Source organism: Abrus precatorius, unplaced genomic scaffold (genome assembly GCF_003935025.1).
Source record: "Abrus precatorius isolate BTA unplaced genomic scaffold, Abrus_2018 Scaffold9, whole genome shotgun sequence".
NCBI lineage: Eukaryota > Viridiplantae > Streptophyta > Magnoliopsida > Fabales > Fabaceae > Abrus > Abrus precatorius.
In genome coordinates this window covers 7,264,648-7,290,677 of record NW_020874439.1, presented here as the reverse complement: position 1 = coordinate 7,290,677, position 26,030 = coordinate 7,264,648, and the positions used below count along the sequence as shown (strand labels likewise).

Below are 26,030 nucleotides of genomic sequence, written 5' to 3'. Positions count from 1 at the left end.
TCAAATTCTATCTCTAAGGCCCTTATGAAGGTAGTCCAAGAATAAAATGGATTGTCACGAGTGATCATTTAATACCAGGGAACCACATCCTTATTAAGATGTATCAAAGCAATAATCAAACGCTGATTGTCTAGGGTTCTGTAATAGCTAAAGAATTGTTCGGCCTTGAAAATTCACATCAGAGCCATCAAACCTGGGAAATCAAGTTTCACGCTTCTAACCTAGAATGGTTGATTGTTCTGATTGCTAGAAGAGCTCACATCTTCACCAGATTTCTGCTTGAGTGACAACTCCAATGTCATTTCTAGAGTTTCAAATTGAGCAGCATACTCCTTATCATGAGATTCTATTATTTCGAGAATCCTTTTGACATCTGCCGCGACCTCCTTCATGCATGTGTTCTCGGCCATGAAGTGATGAAAGCACCAATGTAATAGAGGAAATCAAAAGAAAAGGTAGAATAGAAAAGGAATTTAATGAAATAGTTGAGGCAATTAATGGAATATAAAAGTGTCCTCCATTATAGCACAAACACAGTAGAGAAGCAGCATTCAATGGAGAAAAGCAAAAAGAGAAATAATGGAATTACAACAAAGACAATGATGAAAAAAAGAGAAAGATCCGAAGAGAAAATGGATCACAATTAATTCCTTCCACACCCTTCTCTCTCCTCAACCAACTCATTAAATATTACTCTTTCAGCCAATAAAAATCCTTCAATCTTGTGTTAGTTATTTTAGATCGAGAGCTTCTCCTCACCCACTTTATTTCTTTGCTCACGTGCTCTTCCCCCTCATCCTTGGCTAATATCTCTTTTGCCCCTTCTCTTATTGTTACAAACTCATAAGAAAATTTAAAGATTAGAATTTTTACTTTTTTTAACACTAACACTCAAATCTATTGAAGGAAGCATCTAATTTCACATTCACAACCTTAAAATACACTGTTACAAATATTCTCAAATTTGAAACAAGAGAAATAAGGATAAGAAAATAGGAAACTTATATTTTAAGTTGGTTGTCAATGGGTACAAAAACGGTGAAAATATTTTAAAAACTAAAGAGTAGATGTAATAAAATTGGCTTAAATGGAGAGAGGAATAAGGAAATGAAGGGGGTGTGGATGCTCACTCCCTTTTCTACCCATTATTTTTACTTTTATTGAATGTAACATTTTAATTATTATTGTTATTATAAAACGGTGCGTGTCATTCCGTTTGATGATGGACCCATTCTCAAATCCATGAAGGTGTCCCTTTGCTTTCAAGTTGAAACACGTTAATTGATCAAGACAAAAATATAAAACAATAGGTTTAAATTTATTTTTTCCTTATATTTTAGGGAATTTTATTTTATTTTAATTTTTACTTTTTTATAAATTTTTTCTTCGAATAAAACTAAAAATTATCTAATGTGAAGTCAAAAGCGTGTTTAAGCCAAAACAAAAAGTTGGTGGCAGCAAAGGTGTAACAAAAAGGCAGAACTAGAAGACCAGTTCGATGACACATCTGTGTAATTTGCATTTTGGCTGTGTCTTCTAACCGTTGACTTTATTCTCATCATTCACCAACAATGTCTGCTTCATCCTCAAATCCAATATGGATATACGACGTGTTCCTCAATTTCAGAGGAGAAGATACACGTAGAACCATAGTTTCTCATCTCTACAATGCACTCTTAAATGCTGGAGTCAACACTTTCATGGACGATCACAAGCTTCCAAAGGGAACAGAGTTGCAACCAGAACTACTCCAAGTAATAGAAGGGTCTCATATATCAATCGTTGTTCTCTCCAAAGGTTATGTTCGGTCTGCGTGGTGTCTTAATGAACTTGAACAAATCATGCAGTGTCGTGCCACTTATGGACAAGTGGTTCTGCCTATATTTTACGATGTTGACCCTTCTGATGTGCGTCATCAAAAGGGTGCTTTTGGAGACGCTTTGGAAGCTTTTCCGCCAAAAAGATACGAAGGGAGCGCCATGAAATATGTGTTGTCTGGTTGGAGGAGTGCACTCACTGGAGTTGCAAATTTGTGTGGTTGGGATTTAAGGAATTATAGGTAAGTCAACACTTTCTAGTTTATTCTTTTATTTGAGAATGAAACATGTTTTAGCCTTGTAATCTTTCTCCTAACTCAAGTTGCTTCGCTCGATTTCGATATCTATTTATCCATTTGCTTGTGACTGAAAATTAGTCGTTTAAGGTTCTGACACAAAAACTAAAAAATCTATTTAATTATCTTGTTTTTGTTAAAAATATTATGGAATTTTTATCATATCCATTTTGAAATATGTTTATGCAATAAATGAAGAGAGAGAAGATAGAAAATGGATTTTGAAATAATAATTATCTTAAGGGTAAATTTGACTATTATTTTGAGGGGAAAAATTAGGTAGAAAGACTATTTTTCAGAAACAGATGAAGTATCTATTATAAGAGCTCTTGAGATTCTGCCAAAACTACTTCAACTTCTATCATTTAGTCACATTAGCAAATTTGGCACATTCCTGCTCTTTGGACTCATCTTTTTCGCTTTCTTTGTAACTAATCTTAACCTTATGTATGGATGTAAATTAAGGACTATAATTGATAATTAATGTCATTATATTAGTTTATAATGATTAAACAATTGTCTCAATTTACTATTTGTTGAGTCATTAATTTTGGACAAGTTATTTTCTTTAGCCCTGTTTTTATTCAACAATTTTTCAGCATTATCACTTTTACGAATTGTTTTTATATCTGTTTTAAAATTTCACTTTCAATTTATTATTATTGAAGGAGTGAAGGTGACTTGGTGAAAGAAATTGTTAGGATGGTTCTGAGCAAACTAGACAACACCTTATTGTCTATAACAGAATTTCCGGTTGGATTAGAAGCCCGTACACAACAAGTGATTGAATTCATTGAAAATCAATCAAACAAAGTCTGCATAGTAGGAATCTGGGGAATGGGAGGGTCGGGTAAAACAACCACAGCCAAAGCTATCTACAACCAAATTCATCGTGATTTTGAGGATAGAAGTTTCATTGAAAATATTAGAGAAGTCTGTGAAAAGGATGGTAAAGGTCATATTCATTTACAAGAACAACTTCTTGCAGATGTCCTGATGACAAAGATAAAGATACATAGCATCGGAATGGGCACAACTATAATTGAGAAACGACTTCGTGGAAAAAGGTTACTTGTTGTACTTGATGATGTGTCTGAGTTTGAGCAATTACAAGCTCTATGTGGAAACCGTAGATGGATTGGTGAAGGAAGTGTAATAATTGTTACAACTAGAGATGTACGATTGCTTAATGTACTTCAAGTTGACTGTGTTTATCAAATGGAGGAAATGAACAAAAATGAATCCCTCGAGCTTTTTAGTTGGCATGCTTTCATGGAAGCAAATCCAAGAGAAGAGTTTGTGGAACTCTCAAGAAATGTTGTTGCTTACTGTGGAGGACTACCACTCGCTCTTGAAGTTCTTGGTGCTTATTTATACCAAAGGACAAAGAAAGAGTGGAACAGTGTATTGTCAAAACTAGAAATAATTCCCAATGATCGAGTTCAAGAGAAATTAAGAATAAGCTTTGATGGTTTACGCGATCAAATGGAAAAGGATATATTTCTTGACATATGTTGCTTCTTTATTGGTAAAGACAGAGCCTATGTCACAGAGATATTAAATGGATGTGGACTGCGTGCTGATATTGGAATAACAGTTCTTATAGAGCGTAGCCTCATAAAAGTTGAAAAGAACAACAAACTGGGAGTGCATGATTTGCTACGAGACACGGGAAGAGAGATTATTCGTGAAACTTCAGCAAGAGAACCTGGGAAGCGCAGCCGGTTGTGGTTTCATGAGGATGTACTTGATGTATTGACAAAGAACAATGTAAGAACATTCTTTATATACGATTTTGAAACTTCTCTTGTAAATATTTCCTTTTTCATATTCAATGCATGTGTAGCTAGGTTGAGCTGTAAGTGTCACTTTCTAGAGAGCGCACAATAGATTTCCATGGTTATTTTTATCTTCTCTTTGCATCACAGGGGACAGAAGCTGTTGAGGGATTGGCTCTGAAGTTGCATTTAACCAGCCGAGATTGCTTTAAAGTTAATGCTTTTGAGGAAATGAGGAGATTGAGACTGTTGCAACTTGATCATGTACAACTCACTGGAGATTATGGATATCTTTCTAAGAAACTAAGGTGGATTTATTGGCAAGGATTTCCTTTAAAACACCTACCTAACAACTTTTGTCTGGAAAATGTAATTGCAATCGATGTAAAACACAGTAATCTTAAACTACTCTGGAAAGAACCCCAGGTATATCTCACATGTCGTTTCTTTTGAAATTCATTGCTTAATTAAAATAGTAATTGCTTCAAGATACCACTATTTCATTTTTCCATTTTCTTCTCTAATTTTTTTGTCAAAAAAACTATTTTTGTAGGTTCTGGGCTGGCTAAAAATACTCAATCTTAGTCATTCCAAGTACTTGACAGAAACCCCTGACTTTTCAAAAATGCCAAATCTTGAAAAACTCATTCTCAAAGATTGTCCAAGTTTGTGCAAGGTACACCAGTCCATTGGAGATCTCCACAATCTTCATCTAATAAATTTGAAGGACTGTACGAAATTAAGCAATCTCCCAAGAGTGACTTATAAGTTGAAATCTGTGAAAACTCTCATCCTTTCTGGTTGTTTAAAGATTGACAAATTAGAAGAAGATATAGTGCAGATGGAATCCTTGACAACTCTAATTGCAGAAAATATTGCTGTGAAACATGTGCCATTTTCCATAGTAAGATCAAAAAGCATTGGATACATATCCCTATGTGGATTTGAAGGATTATCACGCAATGTTTTTCCTTCTATCATTTGGTCTTGGATGTCACCAACAATGAATCCGCTATCTCATATTCAACCGTTTAGTGGCATATCATCATCTCTAGTTTCCATGGATGTGCAGAATAATAATATGGGTGATATAGCACCAATTCTTGGTAGCCTTTCAAATCTGCGAAGTGTTTTGATGCTATGTGAAACAGAATTTCAACTATCTAAACAATTAAGAACAATTTTGGATGATGTATATGGTGTAAATTTTACTGAATTAGAAATAACATCATATTCATCACAAATTTCAAATCACTCCTTGAGGTCTTACTTGATTGGAATTGGAAGTTACCAAGAAGTCTTCAACGCTCTCAGTAAAAGCATATCTGAGGTTCCTTCTCTTTTTCTCAATCTATTTACCTTTACTACTATTCAATTTTGCTATTAATGAACATGAAATATCTACAGGAAACTTCAATAATTTCCTTCTTTTTGAATCTTTCACTTCTATAATTACATTGCTTCATTTAAAATTTCAGTATTTTAATATGCAACAAGCCAAGTTATCATGCTTGTATTAATCACTGGGAAATTGATTTCCACTTTGTTCTTGCTACACTTGCTTCATATTTGTTATGTTTCCATTGATCATAAAAAATAATTGAAATATAAGCTGAAAGTCCTGTATGGCATAAACCAACATGAATCCTAATAATGATCTGCTGCTGATGGATACGCAACAAAACTGTTAACCAGATTTTCTTACTAATGACATATATGCTTTTCTTTATTATGTGGTATGTTGTTATTTTTTTAAAATGCTCTTTTTTGTAATTTGGAATGAAAAAATAGTGGTCGAAGAAGTCCATTTGAATTGTACGACTGACAAAGGTGTTTTGGCTCATGGTACAGGGATTGGCAACCAACGAGTCTTGTGATGTTTTTCTCCCAGGTGACAATGATCCTTACTGGTTGACCCATACAGGTGATGGAAATTCAGTGTATTTCAGCGTGCCTAAGGATTGTCACTTGAAGGGAATGACTTTGTGTGTCATTTATTCATCAACTCCTGAAAACACAGCATCTGAATATCTTATTAGTGTCATAATGGTTAATTACACAAAGTGCACCATCCAGATATATAAGCGAGACACAGTAATTTCCTTTAATGATGAAGATTGGCAGGGCTTAATATCACATCTAGGATCTGGTGACAAAGTGGAGATTTTTGTGACTTTTGGGAAAGGATTGGAAGTAAAGAGAACAACTGTCTATCTAATGTATGATGAATCAATTGACAAACTAGCAGAGCCTTCTGCTAAGCCAAAGAAAGATGACATGGAAATGGAGACTTCTCCTAAGCCAAAGAAAACTAACATGGAAATGGAGACTTCTCCTAAGCCAAAGAAAGAGCCAAAGAAAAATGACATGGAAATGGAGACTTCTCCTAAGCCAAAGAAAAAAACCATAGCAAGATTCCTAAAGAAAATTGTGATGTGTAAGATTCAGCTGCAGTAGAGGTTTCAACCAACTTTGACTGGGCATGCCAAAGTCCTAGTCTAGGATTCCCATACTATTTCTTTGAGAGAGGGGAGACTATCCTATGTTACACATATAAAGGAAAATTTCATTAATGTGGTTCATAAAATCTTATTAAGAGTTTATTTTACTTTGTTCTAGACCTCATGGTTTCTAGACAAGGCATAATGCAATAATACTGTAGGAAAATATTTGTTGGATTACAGGGTATTCTAACCACAATTTTAATCAACCAACTTTGGATATTCATAAGTTGGAATATATGAAATCATTTTCATCTTGCATAGCATTGATGTGCAGAACATTTCTTGCGTTTATTTAGTTTCAGAAAATATTAGGGTAAAACCTTTAATTAAGATTGGTCCCCTCTTTGTGCTGGGGAAATTGCTATACCAAAAAAGAAATATGATATTAAATTGTATAGAGAATGGTTGCTGGGCATCATTAATGCATTGTAGTATTAAAGATGGAAGAATTGGAAATATAAAAATAATTTGATTTGGCAAGGGAAATTTTCACGCGTGAATCGTCAGTTATGTTTGCACATTGGTGGATGACGATGTATCTATTTTTTAGCAGATGAAGGTCAATCATTTGCATGATTTGTATTAAATCGACTATTTCCTAACTCTTGCTTACATGTGAGATTTTATCTCTTCAGTATAGTAATTTATTTTAATGAATGTTCTTTTATATACATCCAAATACAACTTAAGTTTGAAAGATGAACCATGCAGGGGCATGGATTGACCCTCGAGTTTGATTCTGCCAGAGCAATAGAGATACAAGGGATAGTTTGTTGTTTAATATATCATTTTCTTTGTTAGTCTTAGTTTAAAAAATAGCTATTTGGATTTTTGGATTATGACATTTGTGGCTTGATTTTTTCTTCTCTTTTCCCCTCCAACATGGGGACAGAGAGTAGAAGTTCTTTCCTCCTCCCTGTAATGCTCTGGTCAATTTTTTTCTCTCCTCTTATTCTCTGAAGTCTCAGCAGATGTTCAAAGAAGCAATCCAATTCCCTTTAATCTCAGAGCCACTTGCGTGTAGAGTTAATTGTACAATTGAGTCTCTTGTTCAGTAATTCCTATTTTTCCCAAGTTCTGATTGTGACCTCCTTGTGGCTCTAGGAATTTCAGCTTGAGTATCGTATATAGCTCTGTACTATACTAAGGTGCATATCCAAACAAATAGAGAGCAGTAAACTTAGTCCAATAAAGCAATAATCAGGTGAATGTCCACAGAAAGAGCCAAAGAAAAGGCCTTTTGTAAGGTTCATAAACAAAATTGTAACGTATAAATTCAACTGGAGTAGAGGTTTAGACAATTTTGGCTGGACATGCCAAAGTCTGTCTTGGATTCCCAAATTTTTTTCTTTGGATAACAGATATTCTATCTACAATTTTGATCAACCAACTTTGGGTATTCATGAGGTTTGAATTTCTGAAATCACTTTCTCCTCGCAGAGCATTGATGGGCAGCACATGCCTTTATTTTTACAGAAAATATTTGGGTAATACCTTAAATTAAGGTTGGTACCCTCTTGCTACTGGGGTAATCGCTATAGCTAAATATAAACTTGATATTAAAGTGTATGACTAGAAAGGGTCGGTGGGTATTATTAATTTATTGTAGTAGTATGTCTGAAATTGAAAAGATGGAAGAATTGGAAATACAAATATCTGTGTGAATAGTCATGTTTGCACATAGGTGGGTGTATCCAATTTTAGCAGATATAGGTCAATGATTTCCATGAAGTGCATTTTAACTATTATTTCCTAACTACAGCTTATGTCTATGATTTTACATCTACAGTTGGATATTGGCGTATGCTTTTTCCTTGCAAACTCAATTGACCTTGTTGACTGACTGATATGCATAGTTTCATTGATTATATTAAATTTGATAAGAGGAACGAAGAGGATGTCTCAGAAGGCATTGATATGTATTCACACAATTAGCTAAACTACCATTTACACAACATACCACAGTCAAAATCTTACACCCTAATATTTTACGCAACTCAAACAAAAAACTTCTTATGCTACACCAATTTCTATTAGGATAAATTTTGATTTGAAATTTAAATTTCCAATTCTGTCCTCTTCTTAGTGCTTCTTGGTGACCAGGTTATCACGAAAAAATAAAAATTCAATTTATATGAATCTTTCAAGTATTGAACACTAATTATTTCTAAAATAAATAAATTCGAGTTTTAATAGTGTTACTCCAAATTTTCGGTAGAAAAGTAAATTTTAAGTGATGCTATATCTTTATAAAACAGTGTATTCCCAAGTTCATTTTCATTATAATTGTTTAAAAACCAAATCACTACACAGACTGAAAAAAAAATGTAATTTTGAAAGATAAGATACAAGGAACACAAAGGAAGATGAGTGGTTTTGGTACTAGATAACAGAATAATTTCGGAAGTGTTATTTAGGAATCAGAATAAACCATAAAACATTTGATAAAAAAATTAGTCCCATACATTACACGTTTTCATTTTTACTCTTAAATAAAAAATAATACATTTTAATCTCTGTAAAAAAATTAGAAATTGATTTATACCAATTGATCAAAGTTATAATGATGTCAAAATTTGCTAAGTATGTTAATATGCTTTCTTACATTATGCCGTTTCAGAAGTCTTAAGGATGGATTTAATATTCTGATTTGATAAGACAAATGAAAAAAGAGGTCTAAGCAGGGATTTATATATATTACTATTTACACAACTTATGACAGTCAACCATATATACAATTCATAATAAGATGGTTGTTATAAGTCCGGACGCCAGGAAACTGCAAACATAATTTAAATCAAACAACTTGGCCACGCTTGCAGAATACAGCACCTTGCTGCATTGCTGAACAAACAAAACTACCACACTGTTAACTTGGTACTTAATCTACCGTTAATCTACCTTGTAGGCCCAACCGTGTTTGTCCAAAAATGACCGGACCGCTTCCTTTATGGCCAAATTCGGCACTAGCTGTGATGGATCAAGGGGTTCCCGTGTGATTGGGTCGAATTTACCCACCTATTTTACAAGTTAAATTATTGAACACTGACTTCATTGAAATGGAAAACGTTTAATACGGAAAATGAAACATTCAAATCAGGTTACCTTATGAAGATGATCAAGAATCACAGCCCTCTCATATGTAAGCCCACTTGGAGTGATTACAGGATCATGAAAAATATCCAGCGTGATTCTACAGCATAAATAATCTGGCACCTGTAGACTCAACAAGCCAATCGGCGTGTTTAATGGCATAGCAATTTCTGAGCACCAAATGAAGAAGCTTTAATGAAGATAGAATTTAAAAAAAAAAAGAAAAAAGCCCATCTACACACCTCACTAGGTGTGTCATCCTCTGCAGCTTTATTAAAGGCTCTTTCTAAAGCCTCTAATTGTTCCAAATGGGAAGTAGTAGCATCGTCTACTAATCCTTCCATTTGGGAGACATCGAGAAAATGTTTTTCCTTTAGAGCAGACTCACAAGCTTCTCTGCAACATTAACACATTTTATGACAATAACACTTGAAACAAAAACTATAAATCACCAAACAGATAATTGACGGTGGGCGCACTAAAAACAAATTAGGCATTAGCCAATAACAGAAATGACAAAAACAACTGAACCGCAATCATTGCTAAAGGACCCTCAGATAATAGGTCTGACATTCACCAGGAAAACATACTTCAAGCTCTGCAATTCCCATGATCGTTTGGATGATGATCGTTCCCACTCTAGGTATTTAGCCTTTGCAAGTTCTTGCCATATTTCTTCTACCATATAGCCCTTGGGATTGGCACCTCTCCCAAGATCCAAAGCCTTAATTATGACCACAAACAATATGAGAATCATCATTTGAAAAACCAAGAGTAAAATTACTGTTAATGTCTCAGAATGCAGCACAGAGAAAATAAGGCAATATCATCAAACAATCTTTCCATCCGATTAGTAATTTTTATTAAGGTAGAAACCCCAGTGACAAAGAAAAGATAAGGACACTGAAATAAAAAGACTAAAGAAAGAAACACAAGCAAAGCAGAACAACTCAAGCAGGCAACTATTGGGCACTGGTTAAACATGAGTCTAAAATTGTCCCTCACATAAATGCACTGGCTCCCCTCTCCCCCCATGGTAAACAGGGGTCCAAATAAGTTCCCATTTGCCACAATGTGATTTTTTCCTGATAAATTGAATGACCAAAACAGTCTTGAAGGTTTATCATAGTAAAGTGGCCCTCTTCTAGAAGAACTTCTCCTGAATAAATTCCCCAAGGTAATAGGATATAGCTCATCAAGTTCATTCCAAAAATGCTCAGTGAAATACCCGCAAAAAATATTTACACTTTCTGATAAATTGAAATAGCAAAAGTTTATTTTATTATCACTGGAAAGGTTCACTACACCCTGAAATTCCCCATAGTCCATATCCCAGTCTTGATTCTCTGGCAACTGACATGGTTTTATTTCTTACTATATCCATTCTGTTCCATGTCTCTGACATTCATTTTAAAAAAATAAAAAAAAATGGTCCATGAAGGCTTGATATTCTCCATAACAACCAGCTGTTAATGCCTATACTATTATTACTACTTGACCAGATTATTAGTATAAATTCATAGAAACCCTATGCTAGTATTTTATTTTGAATCACGTCTATACACCATATCAATCCAATATTATTTTCTTTCTCACCTGTCCACCATATCAATCCTATAAATTCTCCATATTGTATTCATAATTCAAAATAAGCAGCATATAACATGGCAGGTAAATTAGTCTTTTGTTTCCCTACTTCTATAAAATAGTTCAATCTTTAGGCGATGACTTGAGTGCACATTTTGTGCCTTACATTTGACATGTACGTATATATTATTCACAACTCATCCCAGAAGTTTGAAATCACAAGACTTAACAAAGAGATAGTCCCCAATGACCATTTTCATATAGCATGTATGAGTGTTATGAATATGTCACTTTGAGCTAACTGAAGAGCAGTTATGTAGTATATACAATGGTAACATTTTGAAAAAAAATGAAAGGTGAAGCTATCTCCTTTCAAGAAACCTAACCAAACTAGCTTTCACTCAAAAAGACTCCGAACAAAGTACTAGTTTTAATGTGTAGAATAAACCACTAGTCCACAACAAATCCCACGGTAAACCATAAAATGTCATTGGGATTAATAAATGATTTTGTTATCATTTAATACTTGCTTTTGGGTTGTGCTGTGACATTTCTCAATTGTATGAAATTCTTACATGCACTAAATCGCAAACAAAAATTAGGCAACAAACATTGTATAATAACACTACAACAGTGAGACTGAATCTTACTAAAAGGCAATACAGCACTAGATGATTTCTTGCAACAGATAAAACGAAATAAAAATGTGCAAGAATCATACAGAAAAGTTGTTTAACATCAACAAACCTTCTCCAATTCTCTGATTCCCTTGGCAGACTCTTGTTTCTGTAGCAATGCAAGCCCCAACATATAGTGGGCCTGAAATGTATACAAAAAGAAAGTTAAGGTAGAAACAAGACAATTAAAAAAAAGCACACAAATTAACAATGGAAAAATAAATGATCAATGTGCAACAAATATCAGATATGAAATGCAGCTGCAAAAGACTTCTACCAAATTATTGAGCAACCTTGGTAAATAATATATTATAATGGGCAACCTTAGGAAATAACTATTCATATAATTATGATTGTAATTAACATATATTAGTATTATATACCCTTGTTTTGCCTGGTTTAGGCCAGAGTTAAAAATGGCATGTAATAGTGCCAATATTGTGATGTTGTGTTGCATTGGGGCCAGCACCCACTACAGAAACAGTATCACTGAGGGTTTCTACATTGTGCATCTTGCACTCAGCGTTGTCCAAAATTATGGCGATTTGTGGCTGTTGCAGCCACTACGCTCAAATAAAGCTAAGACCCCTTTTTGTCTCCATTTTGTGATGTTGTAAGACAATTGTTTAGAGCTATTTTTCACCATTTTGCCCCTTTTATCTGAACAGTCTGTCAGGTTCAAAATTTTGCCCAAAATTTTGTTCTTACAACACACACTGCTCTCTCAACTTGCACAAACCACACCACCAGCATCCACTGCTCCCTGATGTTTCTAGCCAACCCCGGACATATCATTCTCTGTTTTGTAAGTATCTGCTCTATTGATTGTTCATATAGCCTCCCTCTACTCTCAGTTTTCACAAATATCTTTGAGTAGAAGAAAGGTTCATGCGTTTCCTCTATCTCAGTTTTGTCACTCGTCCTTTTTTCTATGTTCCAAATTCTCAATCTGTTCTATAACTCCTCCTATGGCCCCATAACCGGTCCCAAGCTCGGGTAAAGGAGGAGGGTTGTGTTAGGTCTTTGGCGGTCAACGTAAAACTTGTCAAAACCTTTTATATGGATTATTCATGATGGTATTGTACTACGGCTAGGTTGTTACCCAAAAGTAACTTTTATGGCTCAAGTACACTGTCAAATAAGTTAGATCCACTGCATTAGTGCCTGAATGCAATGTTAAATGGGCAAAGGTCCTCACATTTGGTTGAACAAATGTGAGTAAATAAATTATTCCAAGAACGAGTGTCTCGATTTGATTCATGGAATATTAGTACTTTAACAAGAAAGTGGTGGACACTATGATTCGTAGAAAGATTAACATCATGTGCCTCCAAGACACAAAACAGGTTGGAGATAAGGCTAAAGAGTTTGGTACTATAGATTTAAAATTTTGGTACACAAGAAAAGTCAAAGAAAAGAACGGAGTAGGCATAATTGTGGATAATAGTTGGAAAAAGAACGTGGTAGAGATTAAAGGATTAGACACAAGATCATGTCCTTGAAATCAATAGTTGCACAAGACACTTTTTATCATTAGTGCATATGCTCCACAAGTTGGCTTGAAAGCTCTTGTGAAAGTAAAGTTTTGGGAAGACTTAAAAGAAGTTGATCCAAGACATCCCACAAACTGAAAAGACTTTAATAGGTGGATACTTAAATGATCATGTTGTTGTGAGGCAAGACAATTTACAAGGGTTCATGGTGGTTGTGGTTTTGAAGAGTTAAATACAGAAGGACAATTTATTATTGATATTTCAATGGCTTACAACTTTAAGATTATAAACACTTGTTTTAAGGAGGAGGAACATCTTATCACCTTCAAGAGTGGAATCTCAAGGTTGTAGATAGATTTCTTTTTGGTAAGAACCTAGACAAAAGAATTTGTAAAGTGATTCCAAGAGCGAGTCTTACTATACAACATTGGGTCTTGATCCTTAATGTTCGTTTCAAGACTAGTAAATAGATAATTCAACAAATTATTGTTCTAAGAATTAAGTGGTAGCTACTTAAAGATAAGAAACAATTGGACTTCCAGAAACAGTCAGTAGAAGAGGGTAGTTGAGATGCACAAGATAGTGTTAACATCATTTTAGACCAAATGGCTACGAAGGTCGAAAAAGTTGCCAAGAAAATTTTTGGTGAATCTAAAGGTCTTGGACCAAAAGATAAGGAATCAAAGTAGTGAAATGAAAGTGTGCATGAGAAGATTAGAGACAAGCATATGTGTTTTTAAAATTTGCATACTTGCAACAATGTTGAAAGTTGGGCAAGGTTTTGGAATGCAAGAAATGAGACAAATAGTGAGTGAAGCCCATTCTAAAGCTTTTGAAGAGTTCTATCAAGATCTTGGGACAAAGTTTAGTAAAAGAAAGATTTATAAACTTGTTAAAAGTAGAGAAAGAAAGTATAGAAATTTAAATCAAATCAAGTTAGTTGTATTAAGGATGAAGAAGAAAAAATTTTGATTTCAGATTAAAACATTAAAGACATATAAGAGAAATATTTCTATAAAATTCTTAATTATAGACAAGGAGCAAATGAAAATATAGCATGATTAAAAATACAAACAAATGATTTAAATATGGCATATTACTGTAAGATTTAAGTTGGAGAATTAAACGAAACACTTAAGAGGATGGACAATGATAAAATAGTTGGCCTTGACGATATCCCTATAAAGAATAGAAATAGACTAGGTTAAGCTTTGTATAAGTAGACTTGACTTATTCAATAATTTTGAAATTTGAGCCTAACCTTTTATCTATTATAAGTTTTTTATTAAGTCTAGTCTAACTTTTTTAAAAACTTAATTTGGCTTGTTAACCTTTTTAATGACTTACTTCGTATCAAGACCTTTAATAGGCTATTAAGTCTCTTTATAAATAGGCTATCAATCAAATCGTTTAAATATGTCTCTATAAAGGCCATAAGGTTTATATCTAAATAAGTTATAAAAAAAATGGTTCAGCATCTTGAATATCTGTAATGAAATTATATATTCATATTTATCATTTTCAAACCACATATTTGATTTAAATAAGTAAATCACTAAACATATAACAAACATAAATGTAAATGAACATTATGCGTACAAGACAGATTAAGAAACAATAACACAAAATACTCTAGCAAGCGGCATTATCTCTCAGAGCGTATGTAGTAGAGGTACTCTCTAACTCCAACGAAAAGGATTAGAATTTTTAATTGAAGATTTTATTCATTTTAAAATTTAATTTATTTAACATAATATTATAATTTTTATAGAAAATTATTTTACATATTATTATAAATTTTAAATAGGTCATTTCATTAGGCCTAATAGGATTTTTCTTAAGCTCAAACTTAGCATATTCAATTAAATTAATTAAGCCTTTTATTTAAACCTAATATGGTGAAGGCTTTTCCTTAAAATACTATTCTTTTCTTTGTTCTTACTCTGAGCCAGTTTTATCAAAAGGTATAGAGCTCCTCATATCAAGGGCTTTACATTGTACACACAAGGATGGAGTCACATCTGGAATTCTAGGAGAAAAGTCTTGACTCTCTGTTGAGTATGATCGAAAGTCATACACCGAAAAGCATGAAGGAACTGAGATTTGCAAGGATGGGGTGACAAAGAGTTTGAAAGGAGAACATATAGGTCCGAAAATGAACAACTCAGCAGTGATCAGAATGGACTCAACAGAACAGTTTCAAGAAGGGTTCTAGATCAGGAAATGAGTATGTGATGATGAGAAGTGGAAGAACCTAGAAATTCCTGTTATATGAAGAAGACACATACGGATGGATAAACATATTGGAACAACATTTTGAGTTAAACGGAGTAATCACGGAGGTAGAATTATTTGCAGTAGCATTGGTTATGGAAGGGAAGGCCCACATTTATTTCTTATAATATATACTTTCTTCTTCCATTGGTGGGAATTTTCACCAAGAAGCATTCTTGAGCAGAGTTCAGGACGGCAGCGACTTGGGAGGTTTCAACCTACACTGACCAAAAATCCATATTAGCCTTTGATGGGGCTGAAACATGGGAACTGTGGAGGAATACTAAGAACAGTTTGAGTTGTATGCTGGCCCCATTTGTGGTGCAGATACGGAGGTTCTAAAGGGGATCTTCTTGATTGGGTTGCAAGAATAGGTGAAAGTAGTAGAACTGAAGTTACAGTCAGTGAAGTCATTACTGAAGCTTCTGCATCTTGGTTGGAGAATTGACAGAGAGAAGGTGCTGTACAGGGTAATAGCATGGGAGATGCCTCATACAGAAATTAATCCTCTTCTCAGATGATAACATATTAGGTAGGACCAAAAAACCCTAAAAAGTCAAGCATCATGGAAGGAAGTTTGATGGTAAGTTTAACAAACAGGAAGATCAATGATCTTTCAAGGGATGAGAAGGTGAGTTTAAGAAACTGTTGGAGGAAGAAGTACAGGAAAAGGGTTTTGCTTTAGATGCAATGAAAAGTATGGTCCAGGTCACATTTCCATGAACAAGCAGCAGCCTCATGTTCTATTGGTGGTTGAGGAAACAGATGACAAGGAAGAAGAAGGATCATTCCATGGAGATGATGCTGGGGAATTACTCCAAGATCATGCATGAGGCATCAGGGGAGTGCAAAACGCTGAAACTATCAGTGAACAGCATTAGAGGGATCTTTTTGAAGAATTCATTGCAGATGTAGGGCAAAATAGAGGGAAGAAAGAGCATGGTTGTGGTTGATAGTAGGGCATCCCACAACTTCGTATCTTCAGCCTTGGCAAGGGAGTTCAGACTACACACAGTAGATAGCCCTACGTATCATGAACAAGTAGGAGATGGAAACAAAATAAATGGAACAGGGGTATGTCCAAAACTAAAATTGTTGGTATTACACACTACAGCAGTTTTAGAACTGGCCACCCGATGCCACTATCGGGAATTAATAACTATGGTTTAGACACACAGCTCAGAATTCTTGCATCACTAATATAAAAATTAAAAAAGATAATAGTGCTGAAGTTTTGTCCAAAATGTCTAGACTTGAACAGATGTACATCATCTTAGTGGTTTAAACTTTAAGGCAAATATTTGCATCTTACATGTCTCTGAAAATCACTAATAAAAAAATTTAATAATAATAATAATAATGCTTAAGTTCTGTCCAAAATGTCCAGACTTAAACAGAAGTACGTCATCTTAGTGGTTTAGAGTTTAGACTTCAAAGCAAATATCTGCATCTTACATGTCTCATGAAAAGCATGACACATTTCACAATTTAACCCCAAAACATCAAGTTAGTGAACAAAAAGCATTAAGAATATCACAAGCTAGAATCAAGATAATACAAACATAATTATTCCATACCCTGACAATAACTCTTGAAACATTGAATACAACACCAGAAACACTTGGATTAAAGAGAAATAAAATAGGAAAACTCCTTGCTTTGGAACTAGGCCAACTTCTGAAACCTTTCATAAATTTGGGCTAGTTGTGTTGAAAAATAACCAATGGAGGTTTTCCCATTTTTGTTAAAAAAGGTAAGTACAAAGCATTATTTTTCATTAAAAAATGGACTCATTTCATTCTGATTTTTGGCTCTACCAAGCACAGAATTTGTCCTTCAATTTTCAAAATCTATCTGTTGTTTTGCATAATCCAACCACTGAAGAAAAGGATCACTTTAGATTTCCCAGAAAACATCTGAAAATAATAGATCCTATGGGTAACTGGCAATTATCATAAGACATGCAGGTTTCACCACTTCAAGAAATGATAGGAAATGAAGAATTGTAGAAATCAAGGAATTCATTTAGAAAGCCACAGCTGATCCAACCCAGAAAATTGTTTAAATTTTGGATAGCATCAAAAAGATTTGAAATAAAAGGATTTGCGTGGTATGAGTCCACCACCTTGGACAGAAATACAATATGTATCAGAAATTTCTCAAAATTAAGGCTAATCAATGTTTTCCCAAAAAACTACTTCACATTCTATGAAGCCTTGATACTTAATATGACACAAGTACAATTCGATTCTGGATATTGAGATATGAGAAATTCTCAGAAATTGAAGATACAATGCACTATGCAGCCTAACCTAAATACATTAAAATTAATTTAAAAACACATATTTTGTATAAATGCACAATATTTGAAACATAGACATAATTTATAATCAATACATAATCATATCAATTGATGATAATTAAAATTTACCCTTACTTGCATCTTTCCCTTGCCCATAACAGAGTAAATTATTTCCCCTCTAACCACGTCACAAAATTACATATTTTTTCCAATCCATGTTAATAAAAAAGCATAATTCGCCCTATTCAACCAAGGTCTTGACTCTTGACTCTATATAATTGCCTACTATTTACTATAACTTTGAGGACACAGAAAATGACGTTCAAATTATTAAAGTCATATCTCAAAGGAATCAATCATTAAAATTTTAAAAACATATATATGGAAAATACTATCACACACGTATCATTATCAAATATGCATTCCGTCTCAATCTTTCCCATTTTCTAGTACATGGGCTTCGTATTTCACACTTCAAGAACCTATGGCCATCATTAAGTTTCGCAAGCCATGAATCACACAAGCATAAATACGTATGTATCCCAAAGCCAACACACAACAAAATGTACACCACACTCAACTCAAAAGGAAATTCCATATGCTTAAACCACCAAACGAAGCCATAGATAGAAGGTAAATAATTAATCAAACTCAACCATGTGTAAGACAAAAGTAATTGCAAAATCACAAGGAGATCAATCACAAAAACCTTAACCGAATTGCTGTCCAACTGAATTGCCCTTCGACAATCTCCCTCTACTCTCTCCCAATCACTACAAAAAAACCAAATAAATAAATAAATAAATAGATTGCAATAATTAAAATTGCAAAAACTTGTAATTCAAAACCATAAACAAAAATATAAGAAAATTTTCAAAACATAAAAGAAAAAAATGTGCAAAATTGAAATGGTTAGGTATAGGTATGTGCCCATACATACTTGCGCTTGAGATGGCATAAAGCACGATTCGTCCAATAAATCGGAACATTGGGGCACAGCGTAATTGCCTTCAAACCCAAAAAAAAAAAAAACGAAAGAAAAAACACCGTGTAAGTGAAATCCAACAAAAAATTATTTTTTCTTTTATTTACAAAGGGTTAATTTCTGGTTGGAAGAAGAAGAAAAAGAAACCTCGGTGTAAGCATCGATGGCAGCTCCGAAACGGTCTTTTCTGAAGTAAGTATTGCCGTCAATTCTGAGTTTCTCCGCTTGTTTCGCCGCCGCAGCGTTTGGTCCCATTTCGCTTATTCTCTCTACGGAAAATTCTATCTCACGGGAATATAGATGAAAATGTATTTAATGTACAAAAGTATGTATAGATATTTGATAGATATAAATATATGATAATTATTAATATGTGTTTGGGTGGGTATTTATGAATTGGTTACAGAAGGAGCAGAGGAAATGGGAAAGGGAATTGTGGAGAATTTTCGAGGGGAAGACGAAAAACGAAGACGAAAAGGCGTGGAAATTGTTGTTGACTCGCTTTCTTTGTCAAGCTTCGGGTACTTGAGCCGCGATGATTCTGTGACGGGTCGGGCATGTAATTGCGACACAGATGCGTTTGATTGGCCAAATGAGATTGCTTTAGATTCCATCAATGATGATGGGAAAAATAAATAAATAAATAAACAAAATAACGTTCTTTATCATGTATAAAAAAATTTGTATTTATTTTTTAAAATTTTGAATTTATTTTTATAAAAAAAATTAAAATAAAATATTTTTAAAAAATTAAAATTTGTTTAAATAAAATAAAATATTTATATTTGATTTTAAAATTAAAAAATAAAATATTACAAATAATTAAACTCATAAATTAATATTTATTTTTAAACATAAAGAGGAAAAAAAAGTGCAAATAAAGAAGTCAAGAATTACGACTAAGTCTATCAAGTATTTTAATGAATTCTTTATATACTAAAAAGTGACTCGTACACACAAATAAATTATTATGTTATAATATAATGTTATAATTAATAATTATAAAATATTTATGACAATATTTAAGTTATTTTAAAAATTAAAATTAATTAATATATATTAATATTATTACTGATAAAAATATTTCATATATTACATTAAGACTTACAATATATTTTTAAATATTTGTATATTAACTTTAAAAGTAAAGGAATTAGATTCAAATATTATTTTAATTTATAAAATAATAATTTTGGTTCTATAAAGTTTAAAAATGACCCTTATAATTAATTTGTAATAATATAACATGCATATATATATATATATACCACAACATTAATAATCAATAATAAAAAATTAATTTTAATATATTTAAAATTTTTTAAGATTAAAACTATTGAAGAAATAAAATAAATATTAACTATATTTATAAATACTAAAAAAATATCTTATTTTATAAAATTATATAATACACAATTTAAATATAAAAAGTATTAATTCTCTTATGTCTAGTATATATGCTTATGTGTTGCACGGATTTATACAAATATATAAAAATAATTATTTTTAATATAACAAAAACATAAAAAATGTCAAGTGAAAATTTTGATTATTTTTTAAAAAATCTATAAAAAATAAATATAACAGTTAAAATTAATTTATATATAACTTTAAATATTGTAAATCTTAATAATAATAAATCAACTTGATCTTTCAAGTTTATTTTCAACTTTTTTAAAATTTTACACAACTCAAGCCATATTTTATTGCAGGTGAATGTAATGAATAAGTCAGAATATCTTACCCATCTCCAAATTCCCATAACATTTTGGTAATTTTGAAACATATATCGAGTACCTCAGCAAATGATGAAGGGAGCACGATGCGTCTACCCGTAGTGGTTGGGTTGGTTTCACCTCTTAATATTGCTTCTAATAAGCAAACTCTTCTCATAAAATATAAACAATTCTCTGATTCTTACGAAATAAATTTAATATAATATAACATTTAATTAGTATAAAATAATAAAAGAAAGAAAATAAATAACAAATGTTTTAGTCATTGAAATATGTTGTAAAATAATATTCACTCTAAGTCTTGGAGAACCAAATCAATATGTTTTTTTTATTTTTTTTGTCTTTTTGATATTATCTTTCTCAACCACGTGACCAATGTCATCTAATTGAACACGTGTCAAACATTCTTTTAAAATAATAAAGTAGCATACATGGTTGAATATGAAAACGATTAAAATTAGAAAAAGTAAAACTCACCAATTAGATATAGTTCATTCAGCCTACTTAAAATTTTTGAAAATACAACAAAATTAAAACAGTTAAAAGAGATATTGTCACATTTGACATCTGAAACTTTGGTAGTTGCCATCAAATGTAACTTTTATTTGTGTTTAGTGGTTCACATATTTTTTTCAGGAGTAATTAACATAAAAATTTTCATGATATACACATTGCTTTCATAGAGTATTTTTTTATAACGTGATGTAATATCCTTTCTAACAGTATAATGAAATATCTCTGAATTTTAAAATAATGAGAGAAGATAAAGGAATTAAATTAGATAATAAGAAATTTTTATGCACTTCGTCTAAAGAAATCTAACAACTTCACCTTTTTATCAACTAATATCATATTCATGCTATTAATTTGACTCATATTTCTAAACTCATAAGAAAATTGAAAAACCACAAATGAATGATTTGAACCATTATCCTCCAATCTACATTGCCTTCATAGAGTAGTTTTTCATAAGGTGATATAATATCCTTTTTAAAAGTATAATAAATCCTTGAATTTTAAAATAATAAGAGAAGATGAAAACATTAAATTAAATAATAAGAAATTTTCATGCACTTCGTCTAAAGCAATCTAAAAGCTTCACCTTTTCATTGAATAAAATCATATCTATGCTATTGACTTAACTTTTATTTATAAACTCTTAAGAAAACTACAAATAAATTATTTAAACTATTATCCTCCAATCTACTTTTTCAAGTTGTATTTTAGACAACATTGAAATAATAGGTGCCATTTTGGAAGAATTTTATTTCGAACAAACAAATTGTACTTTCTGTTATATATACCAAATAAAATATAATTTTTTTCTCACTTTAAGATTTGGAAAATACAATAAAAGACACAGATAAGTTATTATGTCATAATATAATATTATAATTATTAATTATAAAATAAAAAAAATGACTCTATAAAATTTTTATGATAATATTTAAATTATTTTAAAGGTTAAAATTAATTAGTATATATTAATATTATTACTAATAAAAATATTAATTATTTAAAAGAAAGAACTACAATATATAACTTTATAAAGTTATTTTTCTTTCATATTGATATTAATTAAAAAAAGAAAATTTTTATTCTTATGATAAACTTAATTTAAATTAAAAAAAAAATTTATTTTGATAATAAACTTAATTTCAAGTTTAAAAGATTTTTCTAATTCTATTAGTTATCAGTTTCTAATAATAAAAATTTATAATAAATATTAATATTAAAATTTAAAACTATCTTAAACATTGCAGGTCTCAATATATCAAAGCTATAAATTTAACTAATTTGAATTAAATCATTTAAAACTACTTTATATGTTGCACCTCTCAAATATATCAAAACTTGGAAATTAGAAATAAATGCATTTAACTAATTTAAATTAAATCATTATTTCAAGAATAAATACATTAATATGTTAATATTAATGCAGATGTAAAGGCAACTTTTTCTCTAAAACTTATTTACTTTTATATATAAAAAAAATGAAGGCAAATTTCTTTCCAAAACTCATCTATTTTTTACATATATAAAAATTTAAAAAATACAATAAAAGACACAAATAAGCTATTATGTCATAATATAATATTATAATTATTAATTATAAAATAAAAATTGACTTTATAAAATTTTTATGATAATGTTTAAATTATTTAAAATATTAAAATTAATTAGTATATATTAATATTATTACTAATAAAAATATTAATTATTTGAAAGAAAGAACTACAATATATAACTTTATAAAGTTATTTTTCTTTTATATTAACATTAATTAAAAAAACTTATTTTTATAATAAACTTAATTTAAATTAAAAAAAGAAATTTTTTTATTTTTATAATAAACTTAATTTAAAGTTTAAAAGATTTTCTTAATTCTATCCGTTATCAGTTTCTAATAATAAAATTTAAAATAAAAATTAATATTAGAATTTAAGACTATTTTAAACATTGCAATTTTGAAATATATCAAAACAGTAAATTAGAAATAAATACATTTAATTAATTTGAATTTAACCATTTAAAATTATCTTAATCGTTGCACCTCTCAAATATATCAAAACTGCAAATTAAATTTAAATGTATTTAACTTATTTGAATTAAATTATTACAAAAATAAATATATTAATATGTTACTTTAGGTTTTATACAATATTATTATATTAAAAAATTAAATCTAACTTCTAAAATCAATCAGTTACATGATTGTTTTTATTTAATCAAAATTTATCATTTAAAATATTATTCTATTTAATTTATTAAGTAGTGTAAGTTATTAAGACTCAATTATATTCATCTTTGATTAATTACATATATATCAGTAATTTAAGTATACTTTCTATAATTTTTTAATTAAAAATATATCCTCTCAAATATTTCTCTATTCTCTATTATAATAAATAATTCATTTATCTACTTATTAATTAAATTAATTAAAATATTTTCATCATATTAATGCAACGATTTGTAGTGTTATTGTATATCGTCTCTATATTTATTTATTTTAAATTATTAAGACTTATGTATACTAATATTACCTAGATTCTATGTAATATAAACTTATCAAATAATATTTTAATCTTTATTAAATAATTATCTTCATTAATCAATTTGAAAAAAAATTTCATTAAAATAAATTTCATATTTAAATTTTCTTGAATCATATTTCTAACTTTGATAAATTAAATAACTAAACATTTAATTACTTAATTTTATTTCTTCATTTTATTATACAATTATTTGCGACATTGATGTATAATTTACATTGTCTTTAGTTGTCCAATAAATTATAAGAAAAATTATACATAGCTTATCACTATTTTAAATTCTCTTTCAGTACGATCTTAATATTCAAGTATAAATTCAAATATTTTATTTACAAATAAAAATATTTTTAAAATTATTTATTTATTTTTAATGATTTGCAATATAGATGTGTGATCTCCATATGTCTTATGTACACCTAGAGAATGATAATTGGGGTAACTTTATGTACACTTATTCAAGATTGCCATGCAAGAAAGCATTATCAACATACATATGATGTAACTCTCAATATTTTTTTAATAGCAATGAGGAAAATACATATAGTCATCATGTTCACAACTAGTGCAAAGGTTTCATCATAGTCAAGGCCTTCAACCTTATTGTTCTCCAAAATTACAAGCCTAACTTTGAATCTTTCAAATAAAACCATCAAAATTATATTTAATTCAATACATCCACTCGCATATAATAGACTTCTTTCTTAGAGGCAATGTTTCCATGGTCTAGGTGTCATTATTTTCTAATGCTTATATTTCATGTTGCACGACTTGCCTCCACCTTTCATCCTTCATAGCCTCGCCAAAGGATTTAAGTTCAATTCCTGCAATAACAACTACCAAGAAATATCGATGGCACATAGAATAGTTATTATAATTCACATAATGTGTTGTAGGATAAGACGTATACGAGGATTGTAATAGAGTAGATAAATTTGGAGAGAGGTTTAGTTTGCAAACAATGTTTGTCACAAAATCCATCGGTCGAGTAGATGCCATTTTGATACGATGCTCTCAACCCAAGAGCTCTTTGTTCATAACATCATTTGAACCCCCTCCAGTACAATCTTGAGGTTGTTGGTTTTAGTTTCATGTAAACAACACAAGTGTATTCTTCTCTTAAAAATATCCTATGCTTATTTCCTTTAAAATTATCAATGAGTTGCTCATTCCTTTCTCCACATACTTCTCTCTCATCATCATTAATATTATTTCAATTTGTAATTTGAGGTTACAAATTGGCATAAGGGAACTCAGATTCACAAAACACCACAGCCTTTGATATCAAAAACACACCCAACTCTAGATAATACACTCTCAATCTCTTTTATCCATAAGGATATCATAAAAAAATGCATTGTTGACTACTACTAACAAACTTGTTCCCTTTATTATCTTGGTTGTGCACAGAACACAAACATCCAAATACATGCAAATAGTCAAGTGAAGGTGACTTGTTATAAAGCATTTTATATGGAGTTTTATCATTCAAAATAGTTGTAGGTGTCAATTGATTAAATAACTTGCAGTTGAAATGCATCCCCCTCCCCCAAATAAAAAAAAATTTAACGAGAAGATGAGCTTGAAATAGGTGTGCACAAGCAACATTGAGTATGTGTCTATGTTCTTCATATTTTTTGGGGTTCCTATGCAAGATGTTTCATGCACCCTTAAAATATTTTTTATGCATGTGAATTCCATACTATTATCACTTTGAACAACTGCTACCACTTCATTGAATTTCCTACCAAAGTTAGGATGGATGTTGCAATGGGACCATGGTACCCAACCATGAATTTTTCTATGAGGACCATATAGGGGAGGTAATTAATTAAACTTTGTTTGGGAGTGAATTTTTGAAAAAAAAAAATAGAGCATTTATTTGATAATAACCCTTAATTAAGATATTTTAGACATGAGAATGAGGTTTTATATGTTAAATTATTTAATAATTTGCAATCAATTTAAAAGATGAAGTTAGACATGTGTTCTTGTCATCAAATTATTAAAGTTTTTAATTATTTGTTTTAAGGTAAAAAATTGAGATTGAGTTAATAGAAAATTACTCTCTGTTTAATGAGTCAAAGAAGAGAAAACATATTTGTTTAATGGAGAGATAATTACTTAATTCACTAGATGAGATCAGGAGACCTCTTTTAAGTATCATAAAAGGTTTAATAGTTTAATTCATCACAAACTACTTAATAATATATTTATTAATTGGTTGTATATAAATATAATAAATAAAATCATAATTGATATTAATAATTTAAAAAAATATATTATAAATAATTGATTAATACTAATCTATATATAATAAAATTTTTACAATAAAAAATAATAGAATATTAATATAACATTCTCCCAATGGATAGCATTAGTCAATTATCAAAATTGTTTAAATTATTAAGAACAAAATATCAATTATAGTTAGA

At 30.7% G+C, this 26,030-nt stretch overlaps 2 protein-coding genes across 2 annotated transcripts; one reads left to right on the top strand and one right to left on the bottom strand.

Annotated features, from left to right (window-relative positions):
• Positions 1 to 1,571: 1,571 nt before the first annotated feature.
• LOC113850707 (TMV resistance protein N-like) lies at positions 1,572 to 6,348 on the top strand. Its single transcript, XM_027481266.1, has 5 exons — positions 1,572 to 2,059; positions 2,782 to 3,883; positions 4,042 to 4,317; positions 4,445 to 5,221; positions 5,743 to 6,348. The coding sequence occupies exons 1-5, from the start codon at positions 1,572 to 1,574 to the stop codon at positions 6,346 to 6,348; spliced, it is 3,249 nt and encodes a 1,082-aa protein (XP_027337067.1).
• Positions 6,349 to 9,053: 2,705 nt separating this feature from the next.
• On the bottom strand, positions 9,054 to 19,304 carry LOC113850381 (E3 ubiquitin-protein ligase CHIP). The gene is made up of 8 exons (XM_027480910.1): positions 18,954 to 19,304; positions 18,762 to 18,829; positions 18,531 to 18,594; positions 11,823 to 11,894; positions 10,079 to 10,212; positions 9,731 to 9,884; positions 9,501 to 9,611; positions 9,054 to 9,413 (listed from the first exon to the last, which is right to left on the bottom strand). Exons 1-8 carry the CDS (start codon positions 19,059 to 19,061, stop codon positions 9,288 to 9,290), a joined length of 837 nt encoding a protein of 278 aa, XP_027336711.1. The 5' UTR covers positions 19,062 to 19,304; the 3' UTR covers positions 9,054 to 9,287.
• Positions 19,305 to 26,030: the final 6,726 nt, after the last annotated feature.